Consider the following 17,650-nt stretch of genomic DNA (forward strand, 5'->3'; position numbering starts at 1 on the left):
AATGGGAAAAATGGTTCGCTTTCAAACTGCATAGATTCCTGAAGGTTTTAAGAATTTAATCTACATTGGTTCTATGTATGCAACCATTTCTTCGCGTATGTACATATGTATCTACGTATATGCATGTATGTATTTTTGTATACATATGTATACATATATACATGCTCGGCACCCGTTACCCATACATAGCACAACAAATGAATTGGAATGAACTGCGAAGACTATTATAATTAGTTTGCATTTGTACTTACATACGTATTTATCTACTTTCACGTTTACGTACGTATGTACATATATACTTCTGTAGATACTTTTAATAATTTTATGCATGCCCATTCATAACTAACTATAAGTAACTCGCCTACCAATTTATGTTGCTTGGCTTTATGTACTTATTAGCTCACCCTGCGTAGCATGAGAGCTATTGAATTCCTCTTGTCCGTCTGTCTGTCTGTGTGTTAAAGACCTTTTTGCATCAATTGATGCTAATTAAATAGGACCATGTCCATTTTTTGGGCAATTAGTAGCACCATTATTGTGAAACAAACAGTACCGCAAAATGGTGCGAAATAATTGGGGGAATCGATGTATTCCGCACCAATGGTTAAGATTATCTGAAAGTTCTTGTTAGTCGTGGCAGACATATCTTAACCTCGAAATCATGTCAAAATTGTATCTCAATTTTACGCATTTCGGCCGCACCAATGGTGCAAAATTTTATCAAATTTTTGTTATTCCCCGCTTATTCTGTACCATTGGTGCAAAATTATATGAAAATTATGAATCTTTTTTGTCGGCTAATTCTGCACCTTTGGCGCAAAGTTACATATACAACTCATTATAATAGGGTCAGCTACTTCTAACGTTACAACGGTTTATTTATTTGCGACTTAATTTTTAGTTCACAAAATTTATACCCATATTTTTATCATGTTCATAAAATAGTCCATTCTCTTACTTATCGCATTTCTTTGAATGGACGATAAGTGAGCATAATAAGTATGCTTAAACAATGCTACATAAAACTTATTCTCTGGCTTCTCGTTCTACACCATTTTCATTTTCACATTTACAGATCCTGGCAAATGGCTTGGATATTCAATCCCAATGTTCATACCTAAAGCAAGATGAAAGTAACCTGGTTGGTGTGTTGGATTGTGTCGGTTTTAATGCGTCCATATTTCTTGGTGAGTTCAATTTGGAGTATTTAGAAATACAGATAATTTGCAATAATGGGTATAATTTAAAGTCTTTATATAAAAAATAGGATGCTGCCCCACGTGAGCGTAATTTCAACGACTGGCAGGAAACGCATAGTCCATGGGGCCGGTTAGTAAACAGGAAATAAATATTCTAGATTTCATAGTAAGGCATTTCATGTAAAAGTCCGTAACCACCTAAGTTTATGACGATAAGCTTACTTACGAACCAAAAACATGCCCTTTATCTTCGCATATTTTTGTAAATTCGTAAGCCAAAATTACCTCATTGATGTCCGTAAATTTCGTAAATTTACGTGGTTACACAGGCTATAGCGTGGAATGCCTCAGTAAAAGTAGAAATACATATGTTGACCTTAAAAAGCAGACCTTATTATTGAATTTATTATACAAATTTGTAGAAAAGCAGATTAAATTTAACCCATTTTATTTCCTATTTACAGAATGCTAGCGATGATGAGTGAAGTCCGAAGTATTCAGTGTCAACGTGGTTTTTACAACATCTCGGATGCCGTAATCGACTCTGCCTTCCATTGTGCAAATCTTAAGCATCCTAAGAAGTCTCGGATGCATTTCCGAGATGAATTGGTAGATTGGGAGGGAGAATCGCCAATGCTTTGTTTCAAAACGTGCGTAATGAGGGAGTCTGGTGCTATGAATGACGATAACACGGGAATCGATAAGGAGAGGGCACATCGCATGTTTTTTGCAGGGATGAGGAAGCCTGGTGGTCACATGTCAGTGGACGTAATGACTGAGGAGTTGGTAGAATGTGACCAAAAATGTGAGTACTTGAATCTAATCGTCAGTGTTTCGTTTTTTTGCCGGGTTTCTAGATACATTTCTTGCACTGGAAGGCAAGAAATGCAAGAAAGCGCAAAAATATCTAAACCTGGCCGCGGGAAGTATTTTTAGTTTCTTGCGCCTTGCATTTTTTGCAAGACAAAATAATAGCTGCGCAAAAACCCACTTTCTTCCCGTTATTTCTTGAAAGTGGTTACTTGCCCCCGAAACGAAGCACTGATGCTAATCGTAATTTGACCCGTAATACGTACTTTTTGTTGCTTTTTAGAAAATATCTATTTTATGGTTTAGATCCAACCGAATTTCCCAGGCATTACAGAAATTGTACAAACACGGAAAATATCTTCCGATGCTATGGAGAAGTGCTGCATGAATGTGACAGAATGGGAGAAATGAATGTCAGTGGTGATGTCAATGATAATATTTCAAATGACTACGAATAACTTGACTATAAAATCGGATTCCTTGGTCTGAGATACAGTTTCAGTTGCTCAAAGTGTAAACTAAAGCACACTGACAGATTTATGTACGTATGTACATATGTACATAGTTATATATATGTGAATAAACTTCAGTACTAAAACCATGTAACACCAATCGAGAGCTATCGTTCTGATTGCATTTTAATGAGGTTGTTTTGCACGAAAATTCGGTGATGGAGTTGCATGGTAATCATTATCTGGCATTGTACATTTATATGTACGTGGATTGTCGTGGATACACTTACATGTGCAAAGTTCATTAGAAATTTTCACGGTTTCTTTACGTGATGATTAACACAAAAGTCTAAATAGTCGAAATAATTTATAATTTAAGGACTTGCATATTTTACTTGATAAAAAATATTATGCATTAAGAAAAATGGAAGTCAAAATGTTTGCATTATATGCAATAAGCGTAATAGTTATTTCTCTGTGTGAAGTTAACAGTATATCGGATCGCAGTCGTCAATTCGAGTTAAATGGTAATCCGTAACAATAATAATGTACCTAAAAATGAGATTTTGACATAATGAATTCCAGATGTTCACTGTGTCGATTTCAACGACTCTTGTCCCCTGTGGGCAAGAGGTGACTGCAATTCTCCGCTGATGGAATTCTACTGTGCAAAGTCATGCGGAAAATGTGGTTCGAAAATGCATTATTTTGAATCGCTTAAAGAGTTCATGTTATATACTTAAGATATGAGCATCATTGGTTTATCTGATTTCAGATAAGTGCCAAGAAGAACCTGGCGTGGACAAAAAATGTGATGTTTGGGCAAAGCGAGGAGAATGTGAGAGAAGGCCAGAATACATGCAGACTCGATGCCGAATTAGTTGTGGACTTTGTCGTCCAAGTTAACCAAATACAATTAGTGTTTTATGAATGCAATTATTTACATATATGTAATTAATGGAAAAGTTAAAATTGATTGTAAGGATAGGTTGCAAATAAAGTACATAGTCTGACTGAAACCGTCAGAAATTGATTATGTTGTGAACTCCCAAATGTTTCTCTCATAATTACCCAACGGTATGTACATACGTTGAAATGTAGAATTCCAAATTTTTTGTTCTACCAAATTCCAGAACAGGAATCATTGAAGGATAAGTTTCTCCAACATTTGTGCCAAGAGGAAAGCAGGATAGATACATAAACCGAAACATTCTGATCCGATATTAATGTGCATAGTTTCTAAATTTTATTTTAATGTACGGACAAATTAATTTCCTTCCCGTTCATCGTCGGAAGGTTGCTAAACATTACTTTGCACGCTTTATGTAATTGACAAATGCATACCACTCGCTACATATGCATATATTTGCTAATATCAGGCTTCCGGGAGGAAGGTTTACATGGATAGTGTACATGTACATACAGGTATCTACATATATGTATGAATATTTCACTATTTTGAAGTGATATACACATAAATGAGGGGTGGTAATGTAATACATAATGGTGGATGTAAAGTTATGATGCTTAATTGATCAGTTTAGAAATAAAACGTGATGAGGCAAAATGACACGACAGAATTTTGCAGAGTACAATGGCTTTGTAGATGATCGTCCTTTAACCACTGCTCGCTGTCGCTCGTTAACCCTGATGGTGTATTTTTGTTTTGATGACGATTCTTAATTGTCCAACCCACTATTAACTATGTAACTATAGTAGCATAGCATAAAGCATTCTGTATGCAGTAGGATTAGTATGCCGCATACATAAACAGTAGTATGGATGAGTTATGTATGTTTGTATGATTGTACAGGATTATGGGAGAATTGGAATTTTCAGAATATCTCCAATTTCAGGGGAAATATTTTAAGTATATTTATATAAGTCTTATTTGCAGAATGGCTTTCGTATGTATCTATGCATGTATGTACAAACACCAGTGTCGCCAAGTTGTACGAATATGATGATAATATGTAATAATAATCATAGTTTATGTATATAGTTTATCCACTTCGAATTTTCATAGAAATACATTTTAAAGCAGATCGTTCATACCCTGGAATTCAGGAAATACATATGTATATAAATAAATGTCTTACAATATCAATGATAGTCACATTATATGAAATTCAGTTTCTTACGTAATTCATTTCAATGATTTGAATATCAATTTAGCCAGTAAAAATAAAGCCTTGCTTGTTTAAAATTACGTCACGCTGGGTAGTTTTCCAGCTGCCAATAGATCTAGAATTTTGAATTGAAAATAATATTCAAAGTCTGAAACAAATCAATTTTTTTGAATATTTACCAAGCAATGTAAGAAAAGTGTTATTTGCACGTGTAAAATTTTCCATTATCCATTATTTAAGGACAAATATTTATATATTGGACTATGTACATACATACGAGATACGGTCGTCGCGTCAATCGTTCTAAATCTGCACGTACTACAGTGCAAATCTCGCTTTATGCATCATCATTTTAAATTGAACGTGTCACATTTTTCATCATTATCCGCATAAAGGTTAATCTTCTGCCCTGTCTGACTGACCAATTAATTTGCACTGGTTAATTTTTTGTCCTTGACCATGACTGGTTTACTGGAGAGCAAACGGGTTTGGCGTCAGTTCAAGGCTGGTTTCCGTTTAAACAACTGCGCTTTTAGAAATATTTCCAGGGCATTATAAATAATTCTGGTGTAGTCATTATTTCGGAATTTAATTTGGTTGAAGTTCTAGTGTCATGACCCCTACTAATATATGGATTTTGGGTGGTTTAATACTTGTGGGAGGTGCTACCTCCAACAAAATTTCTCAGGTATTTATGTATGTAGTAACTAATTTGCATAAGGGGTTCAACGGAAATTTCAATATTTATTATACGAAAAATTAGGATGATAGAATACGCAGTTTAGAGAAGGATGCGGAGCAAATTAACATAAATTTTAACGAGCTGTCCAGTGCTGTAAAATCCTTGCAGGAAAAAAATGCCGAGCTGGAAATGACAAGTATTTGAATATCAATTTTTTGCATAACAGTTTATGCAAATATGTCTCACAAATTGAACCTGTCGTTTTGATTGCAGTTGTTACGACCAGAAAAATTATGGAAAATCGTACCCTACTGGATACATTTGACATCGTAGGAATAATTGGGTCGAAAATATATTTCTTGGAGAAGGACGCGATAAACGCAGCTTCGAGGGTTCGTAATTTTATTCGCCTTTATTTAAAATTAAAAATTCAATTGTATTTCGAAATGTCATCATTGTCAAATTTTCCATAAAATTGCTCATATTCAACTTAATTATTGTTCTCTTATAAAAATTATTAAAATACAAATTTCTCAGGGACCCATGCCATCTAGAAGTTTCACGGATTCACGTAAATTCTGTAATGAATATGGTCTTAGACTTGCAACGCTAAAGACGGACGGAGAGATGAAAGTTGTAAACGATTTTGTAAAGTTAAATGATTGTAAGAAAACAAAAACAATATTTGAACTCTTGTGTGAATTTATTTTAGTGGTTTTATCATTATTTTTCTATCCCGCAGGGCTTTGGCCAATCTGGGTGGGTGGGAAAAGGGTTCCTTGGAAAAGTTCAAATCGGCCGTCATATCGTTGGCAATCGGACAGGGCTGGACAAGAGTTGCAAGTAGATTTCAGTGAGTTACTTATCAATCCCTCGGGTTAAAGATGAGGAGATATCAAAAACTAACATTTTTAATAAAATTAGCCCATGATCCCATAACAATAACGGACGATGCGTATCAAAACTTGCGGAATGGGACATCCTACGAAGATTGCGTTATGATGTATTTCTCGGGTTTTGCTGGAAATGGGAAATTTAGGGATGAAAATTGCACCAAAATTCATACCCCTCTTTGTCATAAGCACCTTTTTAGTACATTTTCTGATCGAAGAAAAATTAGAAGAGTTTAAAATTAAATTGTCAGTCTTGAAGTGTGACCTTTTGTTAATCTGGTCGAATTTCCGTTTTAAGTCGAGTTAGGTAAACTGCAGTCCTAAGTATTACCTATAACTATATGACATATGTAGGTATAACTTAGTTTCCATGGATTATTTTCAATTTATAAAGCACTTGACAAAAATTTGTGCACGAAGAAATAATGCATACCCTCATGGTTTATTCTTTTGTCTTAAATGAAAATAAATTATTTGAGATGAGTCAACATATTATATAAATTTTATCAATTTATCGTTAGTCAAAGATGTTACGTACTTTATTTGAAAACCCACAGAACCCAAAATATATATGTACATACATGAAAAGTTCAACTTAATGCAAGTCATGCAGATTAAATGTCAAATTGTTTCTTATCCATGAGAGCGAGTTGTTGAATATCTTCCGGCGTGAGTGGCCCATCTGCGACACGGACAAAAATCGTAAATCAATAATTAACATTGCATAATTCCGCTCGTCGATTTTGTCTACAGATGACAGAAAAAGTAGCACATTTCTGAGGGGGAAAAATACTAAAATGACTACTCACTGATCTGATACCAATCTGTATTTCCAGCATCTTTCCTTGCAGAATCGATCGCATTCTGCGTTTAGAATCAAGATGATACACATACACATAATTTATTATATTTATGTCTTGAATATATGTATAAATATATATGTACCTTGAGGGCCCAGAGAACGCTAACACTGAGGCACAAAGGAGGTTCTCCAGTTGCTGCAAAATAATCAGTAGTTTCAAAAATATGCAATAGTTTCAAACAATATTATTTCTATTGCTATACCCAACCAACTTCTACATACATAAGGACAGAGACAAATAACCCGTATCATATAAAGCGTATGAGTTGTATTTAAAACAGCGTGGTACGTAAGGAAAATATTTACCCTTGGATCTTAAGACTCCTAAAGGGTTTGGCCTGTTTTTGATCATTGTAATCCTGAAATCCTCTGGTATATCTTTGACGAATGGTGGTTTGTATCCCTATGCAAAAGATAGAAGAAAGACATTCAACATGCGTACAAGTTGACTGATTCAATTGGCATCAGTTCATTACTAGAAAGCATGTAAAAATTGATTGGTAAATTTGTTACAGGTTGTGTAGGAGAACGTCCATAAATTATGGCACGCAAAAATGCCGATTTCTCATACCCTTCCTTCCTCCTTGTCAAGTATTAAACACCCTTTTAACATATGGCGCAAATGGACGCAAAACCTTTTCGTTCCCACCCCCTTCTTACGCCGTGACATAATTTATGGACATCCCATAGCTGCAAATGCAATCCACTTTCAATACACAAACATGCTTCAACTTTCCTTCTTCCAGCAAAAAGCATTCAAATGAGAGAGGAAACAGTACGGTTGTGGTATGAAGATGGTATGAAAACGACAAAATGACACCAATTACCTAAGTATTCTTGGTGAGAATTTCTCCAGTATTCTTGTCATAGATGAGTTTCTCCGTCGTCCAAAGTCCCAAACCTAAAAATTAATTATGAACCGTACGAGAAGAATGTGAGTATAATTTTAAAATGAGACTGGTCGTGATAATGAATACCCATGACGAAGGCACCCTCTATTTGGCCAATGCCCACTTCAGGAGAAAGACTCATACCAGCATCTTCAGCCAGATCCACTCGAACGATCTGTGCCCCACAAAAACATACTTATTCGATAAATATACATTGTTTTTCCTGCTTTCATTTTTTATTTGTTATAGCATGAAACAATGCATATTTTTGGGCTAATTCTTGGTACTCCTGAACATGAATACCTTGTATTCACCGGTGAGCACATCGAGTTCAACTTCAGTTAGACAAACGGCCCAGATATCGTAACCTTTCAGCTCACCGGGTATGTCTCTGAGAAGAATGAATATACATCATTGCAATTTCTGAAATTGTACATGCATAGATTGATTCAAAAACCTCATGCAAAAACTTACTGATATTGAGCCGTCAGAAGGATATGTTTATTGTAACACGCTGTCACCACCTTCTCCCAAGTTGGATCTTTTATTTCCTGTCGGATTGGTTCCATTTTTTTCAACAGGATTTCGCACGCTTTCATCGCAGCCTGATGAACAGTAAATCACAGTTTCAATTTCTATGAAAGTACTCCAGTTTTTAAGTCCTTAAACATAATTATGTATTTTATTAAGCTTACATGACACACCAGCTCGCTACCCATAGCTGTTCCAGTCATGGAAGCATTCGGCTATACCAAACTACTTGTCGGCTTTATGCGAACTTTCTCCAGTGGAACGTTCAGAAACTTTGCAACGGTTTGGGCACACTACAGTAATATATTTGTATGTATAGTGAATTAGAATATCATAGAATTTCTGTGATTTGCAGCAGTTGGCACCTTTGTATTGATCCCTTGTCCCATTTCAATTCCTGCGATGAAAATAATTATTTTACACATATGTACAAACCCTGAAAGTTAACGTTCCTTAGTCTCAATTAGCATAGATTTTCAACTAACCTCCGTGACTCACAGCCACCGAACCATCCATCTAAGGAGAGGAGAGAGGTTTCTTAATTTGACTTATCCTCTCGATAAGTCAAATTAAGCAACCGTAAGATTAGTTCTACCCGATTTGTAAAATTTTGGCCTTACACGATACACGGAAATAAAGACTGGAAACTGAGAATCAAATTCGGCATAGTGTTGCGGATATCGCATGGGCATTAAATGCATCCCACGTTTCCGGAACCTGTTTGTCTACATACAACAATACCATAATCGATAATTAGGAAAAATCCAAGCTAAGATAAGTGAGATTAAAAAGGCACATTGTTAAAATTCTCGACAAACTTTTTCCTGTCATCATAATCTGCCGAGGTTTTAAGATCATCGATGATTTTACTGAGGGGATTTTCACCTTGGAAAGTTTGTCCAGGAAGGCCTACGAGTGGGTCACCGGCTTTGATGAAATTTGTGGCTCTTACTTCCGCTGGGTCCTGAGGTCAAGGGTCAGGAAGGTCAATTTTATGTGAAATCAGATTCAATGTGGTAAGTGTATAGTTATTCGTACATATTTACCTTCTTTAAAACATGAGCTATATGTTCCATAATCGCCTCTATAGATGCAATTCCTTGTGGGGTTCCTACAACACAAGAGAATTTTTTTTAATACGATACTTTTCTACGTATGCATTTTTTACAATGAGCGTCCTCAAGAGTCCTGAGTACGCTAAATGCAATGCGATAATTTGGCGAAATCTCGCAAGTTGTGTTGCTACGTATGTTCAATTTGCGAGATTGCGAAGGTTGACGAGGTAGAGATGTGCCAATTTAGGTACCTGGGGCTCTGCAAAATGTGTTGGATGGTTTATCCGTCAAGGCTCGTCCAGGAGTCATTTCCCACCCTTTGGCACGATAACAGCTAAAGTATGTACATAAATCGTTTAATTTTTCAAATCCGTATTTCCGAGAAATTAAAAAAGTGAATAATTTTACTTTTGCATGAAGATCGATGCCAAGAATGAAGTCGTCTCGTTCGGAGTATACCCCGGATCACAGAATATGGAGCCTTTCAAACTAACGATATTTCCAGAATCATCGACGCTTGCCTGTTTCAAAATTTACATATATAATACATAAATGTATAAATAGATTCGAAATTAAAATATTGCTATTTTGTTCACTACGCACTTCATACGTGGTCAAGTACGGAAGTCGCTTTCCAATCATTTTCATATTGGTCTCCAAATCCAGAATTAGGCGAACGGGTCGATTTGTCACGTGCGCCGCAACCGCACAGGCTCCAGCAATGAGGCATGATTTTGATATTTTTCCACCGTACGACCCTCCCAGTCGTCTTACAATAAGGTTAATGCTGCAAATAAAGGTGAACCATTAGAATAAACTTAGTCCTCAAATTGTGTAAGATTTCGTGACCAACTTATGATTCGGCATTTGGATGGCGGAAGATACAACGGCTTGGACCATGTCTGAATACTGGGTAGAACAAAATACGTCCATCCCATCCTCTCTCGGGACGCAGATACATCTAAATATTATAGATATCATTATTATTTAAGGAACATATTGACGTCGAAATTCGCATTCGCATCTTGAGCATAGAAATATAACTTGTAAAATTTTTGCGAAGTTTGCGAGATTTCGCAAAATTTTTCATGGAAAACCATGGAGTTTTTTTTCGCAAATTTACCCAGCAAATGGGTGTGTTCTTATTTCGCAGACTCATCCTCGCCATCAACAGTTAGAGAAATTAGAGAAATCCATAAAAGCAACATCAAAATAGATGCTTTTAGAACAAGATTTGGGACATTTGCGTAGGCATATTTTGCTAATCCCCTGTTCAGTTTGTCAAGTTTGCCAAATGAGTTGCGATTCGAAATAAAACGCTTCTAAATATTTTTTAAATAGTTCAAAATGGGAAATTACGTTTGCGTCTCCATGTACATGTGATACTGCGGTCCAACACGGAATTCGCCTTTGATGGTTTGTGTCGCATTAGCAAATGCATTTTTGTCTGAAGGAGTCTTCCGAATTTCGAAGATACAATTTTCACCCTTCTTCTCAGCCAGCTTGAGTGAATCCTTCATATCGAGGACCGGTTTCTTCACGTCGCTGTACACAATCTTGACCTTCTTGGCGGCTTCTAATGCAATGGTGCGACTCTCGGCTAAAATTAGGCCTACCGATTGCCCCGCGTGGTGAACCTTGTCTTTCACAAAGATCTAAGGAAAATATCATAAACATAATATTTGGAAATGTGTAGAATTTCCAGAATTTCAAGTGTACCAAAATACATATGATATGCATATGTATGTATTTATGTATATACCTCTTCAGCAATTGGGTAAAATATAGTATAGTTATTGGGCCCTGGAATATCTTTAGCTTGGAGGAAGTTTACCACACCTGGAGTCATCTAATCGTAAGAAAAATTTTATGTTTTGTTTTGAAATTAACCCACTTTCAAATCGTCTCATGACTAATGAACCATACTTAAATTTACTTAAATACGTATTAAATACCAGCGCTTCTGACGCGTCTATACTGGAAATGGTGGCATTGGCGACCGTTGTGACGACAAAAGCTCCAAAGAGATCTCCAAACTCAGGGCGAATGTCATTTATATATTCAGCCTCGCCTGTTCGTTTAATAAAATTTACAATACAAAAGTTCAGGGTACTGGGAGAAAGTTTTGCATAAATAAATATGAATATGAAATATTTATGAAACCCACCGGAAGCTTGGACATCCGCTTCGAGTTTGGGAATTGGTTGGTAAAGTGGCCATTCTTTTTGGTCCGACTCGAAAGTCTGCTTCCCACTCATTGGACCATGTTCCAAATCCTGTCCACCAGATTTTACGGATGATTTTACCGACTCTCCAAGAATGGAGAGGATTGCCTAAAAAAAGTTTTGGATGTAATTTCCCTAATCGGAATTTAACGATGTCATGTATCGTGCCGCACCTTGTAAAGTAAGGATTGCGCCAGAGTTTTTCTATAAATTTGGGATCCATCCGTCGGAGTTTCGTCTGGTTTTAGTTCAGCTTCCAAAGTATCCATCGTGCTCGTAAGGGTTCCCTTATTTAAATCTTTACCAACGAGAAAGTTTTCCGTTTGTGAGGCATGTACCTGCAAAAATATGAAAATTGGGGACATTGCTATCATCAATTGTTATTGGTAAATAATTAAATTTGATGCTTGATGCTTGGTTTGTATTAGTTAGAAAATCGGCCGAAATTCCGCCAAATACAATGCGAGGTTTTTCCAAAACATTGAAATTCTTCTTGGTGTCGACTTTAATAAGAATTCCAGCATTCACGTAGACATGCGAATTTTGATATCGCCGCGTAATCTGGGAAAATATTATCATTATAATTGAACCAAAATAGATATATAAATTGTACATCAAAGTGTAAACCTTGTAGGTCTTGAGATAGTAATTTCCTCCTTTGTAAGCCGGAAGAATTATGGAAAGTATCAACTTTCCCCGCATGTCTAACTCTCTAAATTCTATCATGCTGTACTCCTTCGATACCGTGGGAGACGCTCCTGTTTCAGAAACGCAAAACATTCTATTTGTTTAGTTTACATTTTGATGTAGAGGAAATTGCAACAATTAAAATTCATGGATTCTTCTTAGAAATCATGTTAATGGACACTCGTAAACAAGAATAAATTTGCCAAGAACAAATCTCTTTGAATACAAGTAAGACACAAATTGTGTCTTACATTGTGTCACACAATGCAAATAATAACGGCATAGTGGAAGTAGATATATTTATATTTACCTATGAGAAGTTTAGCCCCCACTGACTCCAGTAGCATAAATATGTCGGAAGGGAAGTCTCGATGAGTGTGTTTCATCATCAAATTTCCGCTTAACGTTCCTGTCTAGAATTTTAAAAAAAGTAGGGAAAATTCTAACGTATTTATTTATTGATAGATTGTGGGTCGTGTTATTAATGGGGGCGGCTGCTAATTAAAAAAATAGTAAAAAATTCTTCTGAATGAATAAAAATTAAAAATCTAAAATAGATATGTTCACATTCATTTGAATAATTGGATAGCGTCATAGATCGGATATTTTGCGTACTCCGGCCTCCGCGTACTCCGGCCTCCGGCCGGCCATGCGTACTCCGGCCTCCGCGTACTCCGGCCTCCGGCTGGCCACGCGTACTCCGGCCTCCGCGTACTCCGGCCTCCGCGTACTCCGGCCTCCGCGTACTCCGGCCTCCAGAAAAAGTCGCGTACTCCGGCCTCCGGAGGCCGGAGTACGTACTCCAAGCCCGGAATTCTCCTATCTATGCGATCGGAAATTTTGCGTACTCTGGCCTCCGGCCGGCCATGCGTACTCCGGCCTCCGCGTATTCCGGCCTCCGGCTGGCCACGTGTACTCCGGCCTCCGGCTGGCCACGTGTACTCCGGCCTCCGCGTACTCCGGCCTCCAGAAAAAGCTGCGTACTCCGGCCTCCGGAGGCCGGAGTACGTACTCCAAGCCCGGAGTACTCCGATCTATGGATAGCGTGCGAAACATGCATCAAACGAACAAAAGTAACTGACATGGCATGACTTTAATGGTATTTCGTTCAGTACGATAAACCCAATAACATGCATGGATAATAAGTATTACTGCTCACTTACATTTCTAATTGGCACATTAGCAACCCGCTTCAGGTGCTTACTCATCTGTGCACAAAACGCATACCCGTCAATTTCAGACGCCTTTTGTAGCTGGTCTATGGCATAACAAAGAGTGACATTTGCTCCAATCTTCACACCGGAAGTTTCGATCATGCTCCGCTTTAACTCGGGGACTGAATTAATATCGATGAAGGCAGAGAATGGGCCGTCATCCTTAAAAACGCCTGAAAAATATGGCCCCAAAAACAATTAAAGCAATGTCGTCAACATTTTCTGTTAACATTTTCCTTCCCACCTGTCCCCGTGTTTCCAGCCACGATCCGATACTTCATGCCTCCCTCGGTAAATCGCTGCAAAGCCGTGTAAACGTCATCCAACGAGGTGGCAGTAATCCATTCTTCGCCAGATTTGAGTTTGACGTAAATCTGTGAAAGACCAGTGCAACATTCGATGTCCTCAATATCCTTGTCCTTGTTCTGACAACAGTTTATTTTCATGGGGCAGCCGTTACATGCCTGGGAAACGGGGGTGAATAAATGACATGTATATTAAATATTTCGGCCTTATAAATAGTTGAAATAGATGAAAAGTTGTTTAAGCACCCACCGAATTTCCATCGGCCGCTTTTCTTTTTAATTCCTCAGATGCGTCACTAGCAAGAGCTTTAAAGGCATCCATAATAGGACGGTATCCAGTACAACGACACATATTCCCGTCAAAAGAATCTTCAACATCTTGCGTTTTAAAAATTGGGTTTGACTGCTGCAAACTGCAGGGATACGCGTGATCAGTTGATATTTTGTAGTATAAAAGCATGAAATTAAGGTTATCTTTTACACATATCGCCATATACACAAGTACTTTATACGAACCTGTACATATTCATTACCATGCCGGGAGTACAGAACCCGCATTGGGTAGCCGAAAACTTGACGATCTGTTGCTGGATTGGGTGATATCTTCGATAAAGAATTACACACTTATTAAATAAACCAAGATACATTACTCTGAAGAGTAATACCCATCTTTCTTGTTGCCGAGCCCCTCAACGGTTGTAATTTCCCAGCCGTCACAGGACAGGACCGGAGTCATGCACTATATTTGTACATTAAAATGGATCATTTACAGTGATCGTCATTAATAAAAGGAGAAACAAAAGAAAATGCGAAAAATATTTACAGAATTCACGGCACGGATCTCGGTGCGATCTCGAGATTTTACAGACACCACGCAAGCCCCACATCCACCTGAAAATAAAAATATGCGGTGTTTATAAAGTTTTGTAAATTAATAAACCCATTTCTCTATGCATTTAAATTTTGAAATAGTGACCTTCTCTGCACATGTATTTTGTCCCGGTGAGTCCAGCCTTGTCTCGAATGAAGTCCACGAGTAGGGAATTTGGACCAATTTTGTCAGCATCCGTTTTAACTGGGGAGAAAAGTATACCCTTTGAAATAAGTTCCTCTTCCACATTTTAAATATTTGATGGTTTATTTACCATTGTATTCTTTGCCATTGATAAAAAATGCAACGCTGTTCTGTTTCACGTTGTCATTTCTGAAATTTAAAAACAACATGAACAGAACATTTACACCACTCGTGATCGTAAAGTATTCACAAATTTCATATAAAGGTATTTGTATATCCGTGCAATTGGTGAGATAACAATTTGAAATTTCATGGCCAACAACATTTGTGGTAAGATGGGGCTTCAATTTTGAAAAAGTTCTGACAAGGTCTAAGGCTATGATTTTTAACTTCTAACTCCTAAGAATGACCCTTGTAAAGTTTTTCCTGTCTGTTTTTAATTTTGTATAGTTGGGACAACTCATCGTGAGAATTTTGATGTGCCGAACACCTCTGTACGATTTCGTTAACCCCGTTGTCATTTTTTTGAAAAATGCAGTTTCAAAATTTTGCTCCATAAGCGTAATGCTATATCTTGAAAAAATCCATGTGGGCATAAAAAATCGCAGGTATATACATACATATATGAAGCTCACAAAATATTTCATATATATTGAACTTATGACCTTAAAATAGTCAGATTAAAAAAATGCGAATCGTCTCTGTTGCTACTCGTGCCATCCGGATTAAGATATCCGTACAAAAAACTGAAACAATCAAATCAAATTGGAGTTCATATTAAGAACTCGATTGTGTTCAGTTTCATTTAGATTCAGTTGCCATCCGTGCCACCCGAAAAACGCCATCCGTGCAAAAAACTGGACACAATGAAATCGAGTTCATATTATGAACTTGATTGTGCTCACAATGCGATGGTGTGAAGTGTAACCCTCCGATTTGGCTGAAATTTTAAAATTAGGTGGTCCAAGCCAATACAACTAACGTTTCTTCAGGCAGTTTGTGCGATGGTGAGAGTTACTCAAAATATTTGAGGTCAAAGTTCAAAAAACGGCCGACTTTTTTCAGGCGAAGTGAGAAAACTCCACTTCCATTCTCTTCCCCTCGCTTTGATTTTATTCAGGCGTCTCGCTCATGCATACGCCTTCATGCTCAAGCACAAGCTTTGATGCAAAATAATAAAAAATAAACATTATTAATTATAGCTTAAAGAGCAATTAATACGCATTATACATACTTAATTTAATTTATAATTAAATAAGTGAGATTTTTACTTATGTCTAGTACAAATTTACATAAAAGTTAATTTATAAATTCGCCAACGGCAAATAAACATGGAAAAACTTAACTTGCTTTCCATTTCGAAAGCGTTGGTTATTCTAATATCCAATTATATATTAATATTTTAAATGCTCCTGTGATTCGATATTGTTGGTACTCAAGCGGATCATGGGGTGATGACGAAAAGCCCGAATTTAAAAATGTAAGCGAAGTTTGTTTTAGAGAAAAAAATATTAGTTGCGACCTGAATTGTGGCAATCCCACATTCATCAAATTCAGCTGGTGCAGTTTATCTAATTAATCAATCTGGCCAGATCTAATGGTTAAATTTAGACAAAAATTGCTAGACTGAGCTCATGACAATCTACCTCATGTATGGGTTTTCGAGAACAATTGAAAAAAAAACAATAAACCTTTGCATGACTATTTTCGCATTTCGCTGGACACACCCCTCAAAGGTGTGAAAAACATGATGAATCCATGTTCTCATGTGCTTCAACCATCACCAAAAATTAGATTTTGCTCAATTTTTTTTTTAATTTTCAATTTTCAGAACATCTGCTCATGAATTATTCGAAAAATTCTAAATTAAAAAAAAATTGAGATTTCTACTTGATGTGATCGCACAAGATGACCATATCACAGAAATGTAAAAATTTTCAAAATTTGAGCAAAATTAGACCTTTGGGGAAAGTTGGAGCACATGAAAACATTTCGTGATTTTCATCCCTTTGAGTGGGTGTGGTAGGCCCAAATTTGGCCATGGAGTTAAACAACTCAAGGGATCGCTCGCCTTGGAACTCCAAATATGCAAGGGGTACCAAGAGGGCATGTGCAAATAGAGGGCCTTCCCTCCCAAGTATTTCATATCAATAGATACAAAATTGTATTTGACTACTTACAGGGAAAGTTGGCTCTGATCTGCTCCCATGGTTCACCAATAAAATTATTCACACGACTTGTGAAAATTTTTAATAGCCAGAAGTCACCTTGTAGCCCCTGTCATTAACTGACGAAGATCAAACAATGAACTAAGCATGGTCGCTGAGCAGGATTTTCTTAAAAGGCACAGAGAATGCAAAATAGATATCGTCGCTGAATATGAATTTGGTCACAAATCCAAAAGTTTTGCATTGCATTACGTCCTATCTCTAAAACATGTGCATTTTTTTTATTAAAACCTTAACTTATGGTTCGTTCGTTATTACAAGATAACGTATGCATGATGCTTTAATTCATTCGAAATGCATTGTGGAAAAATTCAATGATGGAACGATTTACAAAAGTCTGTAGATATGAGATACACTCACTGTTAAGTTTTATATTGCTGTCAATAATTGTGTATATGTACACGTGCGGGTTAATTAGAAAAAGTTATGCAGTTAAAAGTTACTTAGAAAAAACCACTTCTCCAAAATTGACA

General features: G+C 36.9%; 3 protein-coding genes across 3 annotated transcripts; 2 read left to right on the top strand and 1 right to left on the bottom strand.

Annotated features, from left to right (window-relative positions):
- Positions 1 to 221: 221 nt before the first annotated feature.
- Positions 222 to 3,514, top strand: LOC110850194. The gene is made up of 6 exons (XM_022097663.2): positions 222 to 1,187; positions 1,268 to 1,329; positions 1,664 to 2,004; positions 2,316 to 2,988; positions 3,047 to 3,151; positions 3,237 to 3,514. Exons 1-4 carry the CDS (start codon positions 1,128 to 1,130, stop codon positions 2,465 to 2,467), a joined length of 615 nt encoding a protein of 204 aa, XP_021953355.2. The 5' UTR covers positions 222 to 1,127; the 3' UTR covers positions 2,468 to 2,988; positions 3,047 to 3,151; positions 3,237 to 3,514.
- Positions 3,515 to 5,040: 1,526 nt separating this feature from the next.
- On the top strand, positions 5,041 to 6,655 carry LOC110850073. Its single transcript, XM_022097553.2, has 6 exons — positions 5,041 to 5,278; positions 5,354 to 5,468; positions 5,546 to 5,664; positions 5,810 to 5,936; positions 6,015 to 6,125; positions 6,197 to 6,655. Exons 1-6 carry the CDS (start codon positions 5,204 to 5,206, stop codon positions 6,400 to 6,402), a joined length of 753 nt encoding a protein of 250 aa, XP_021953245.1. The 5' UTR covers positions 5,041 to 5,203; the 3' UTR covers positions 6,403 to 6,655.
- A 61-nt stretch (positions 6,656 to 6,716) lies between these two features.
- Positions 6,717 to 17,272, bottom strand: LOC110850372 (xanthine dehydrogenase/oxidase-like). Its single transcript, XM_035852166.1, is given in 35 exon segments — positions 6,717 to 6,847; positions 6,975 to 7,029; positions 7,111 to 7,163; positions 7,334 to 7,430; positions 7,855 to 7,928; positions 8,005 to 8,092; positions 8,221 to 8,308; positions 8,392 to 8,522; positions 8,613 to 8,741; positions 8,814 to 8,845; positions 8,934 to 8,964; positions 9,069 to 9,173; positions 9,245 to 9,412; positions 9,495 to 9,559; positions 9,755 to 9,837; positions 9,912 to 10,024; positions 10,107 to 10,290; positions 10,357 to 10,464; positions 10,863 to 11,158; positions 11,266 to 11,352; positions 11,459 to 11,574; positions 11,671 to 11,836; positions 11,902 to 12,037; positions 12,039 to 12,289; positions 12,356 to 12,486; positions 12,726 to 12,828; positions 13,579 to 13,802; positions 13,874 to 14,093; positions 14,185 to 14,347; positions 14,451 to 14,537; positions 14,600 to 14,673; positions 14,758 to 14,825; positions 14,911 to 15,009; positions 15,080 to 15,138; positions 17,130 to 17,272. Coding segments are annotated over 35 exon segments (3,981 nt in total). The 5' UTR covers positions 17,159 to 17,272; the 3' UTR covers positions 6,717 to 6,779.
- Between the last annotated feature and the right edge of the window lie 378 nt (positions 17,273 to 17,650).

The sequence above is a fragment of the Folsomia candida genome, unplaced genomic scaffold, assembly GCF_002217175.1.
Source record: "Folsomia candida strain VU population unplaced genomic scaffold, ASM221717v1 Fcan01_Sc005, whole genome shotgun sequence".
Taxonomy (NCBI): domain Eukaryota; kingdom Metazoa; phylum Arthropoda; class Collembola; order Entomobryomorpha; family Isotomidae; genus Folsomia; species Folsomia candida.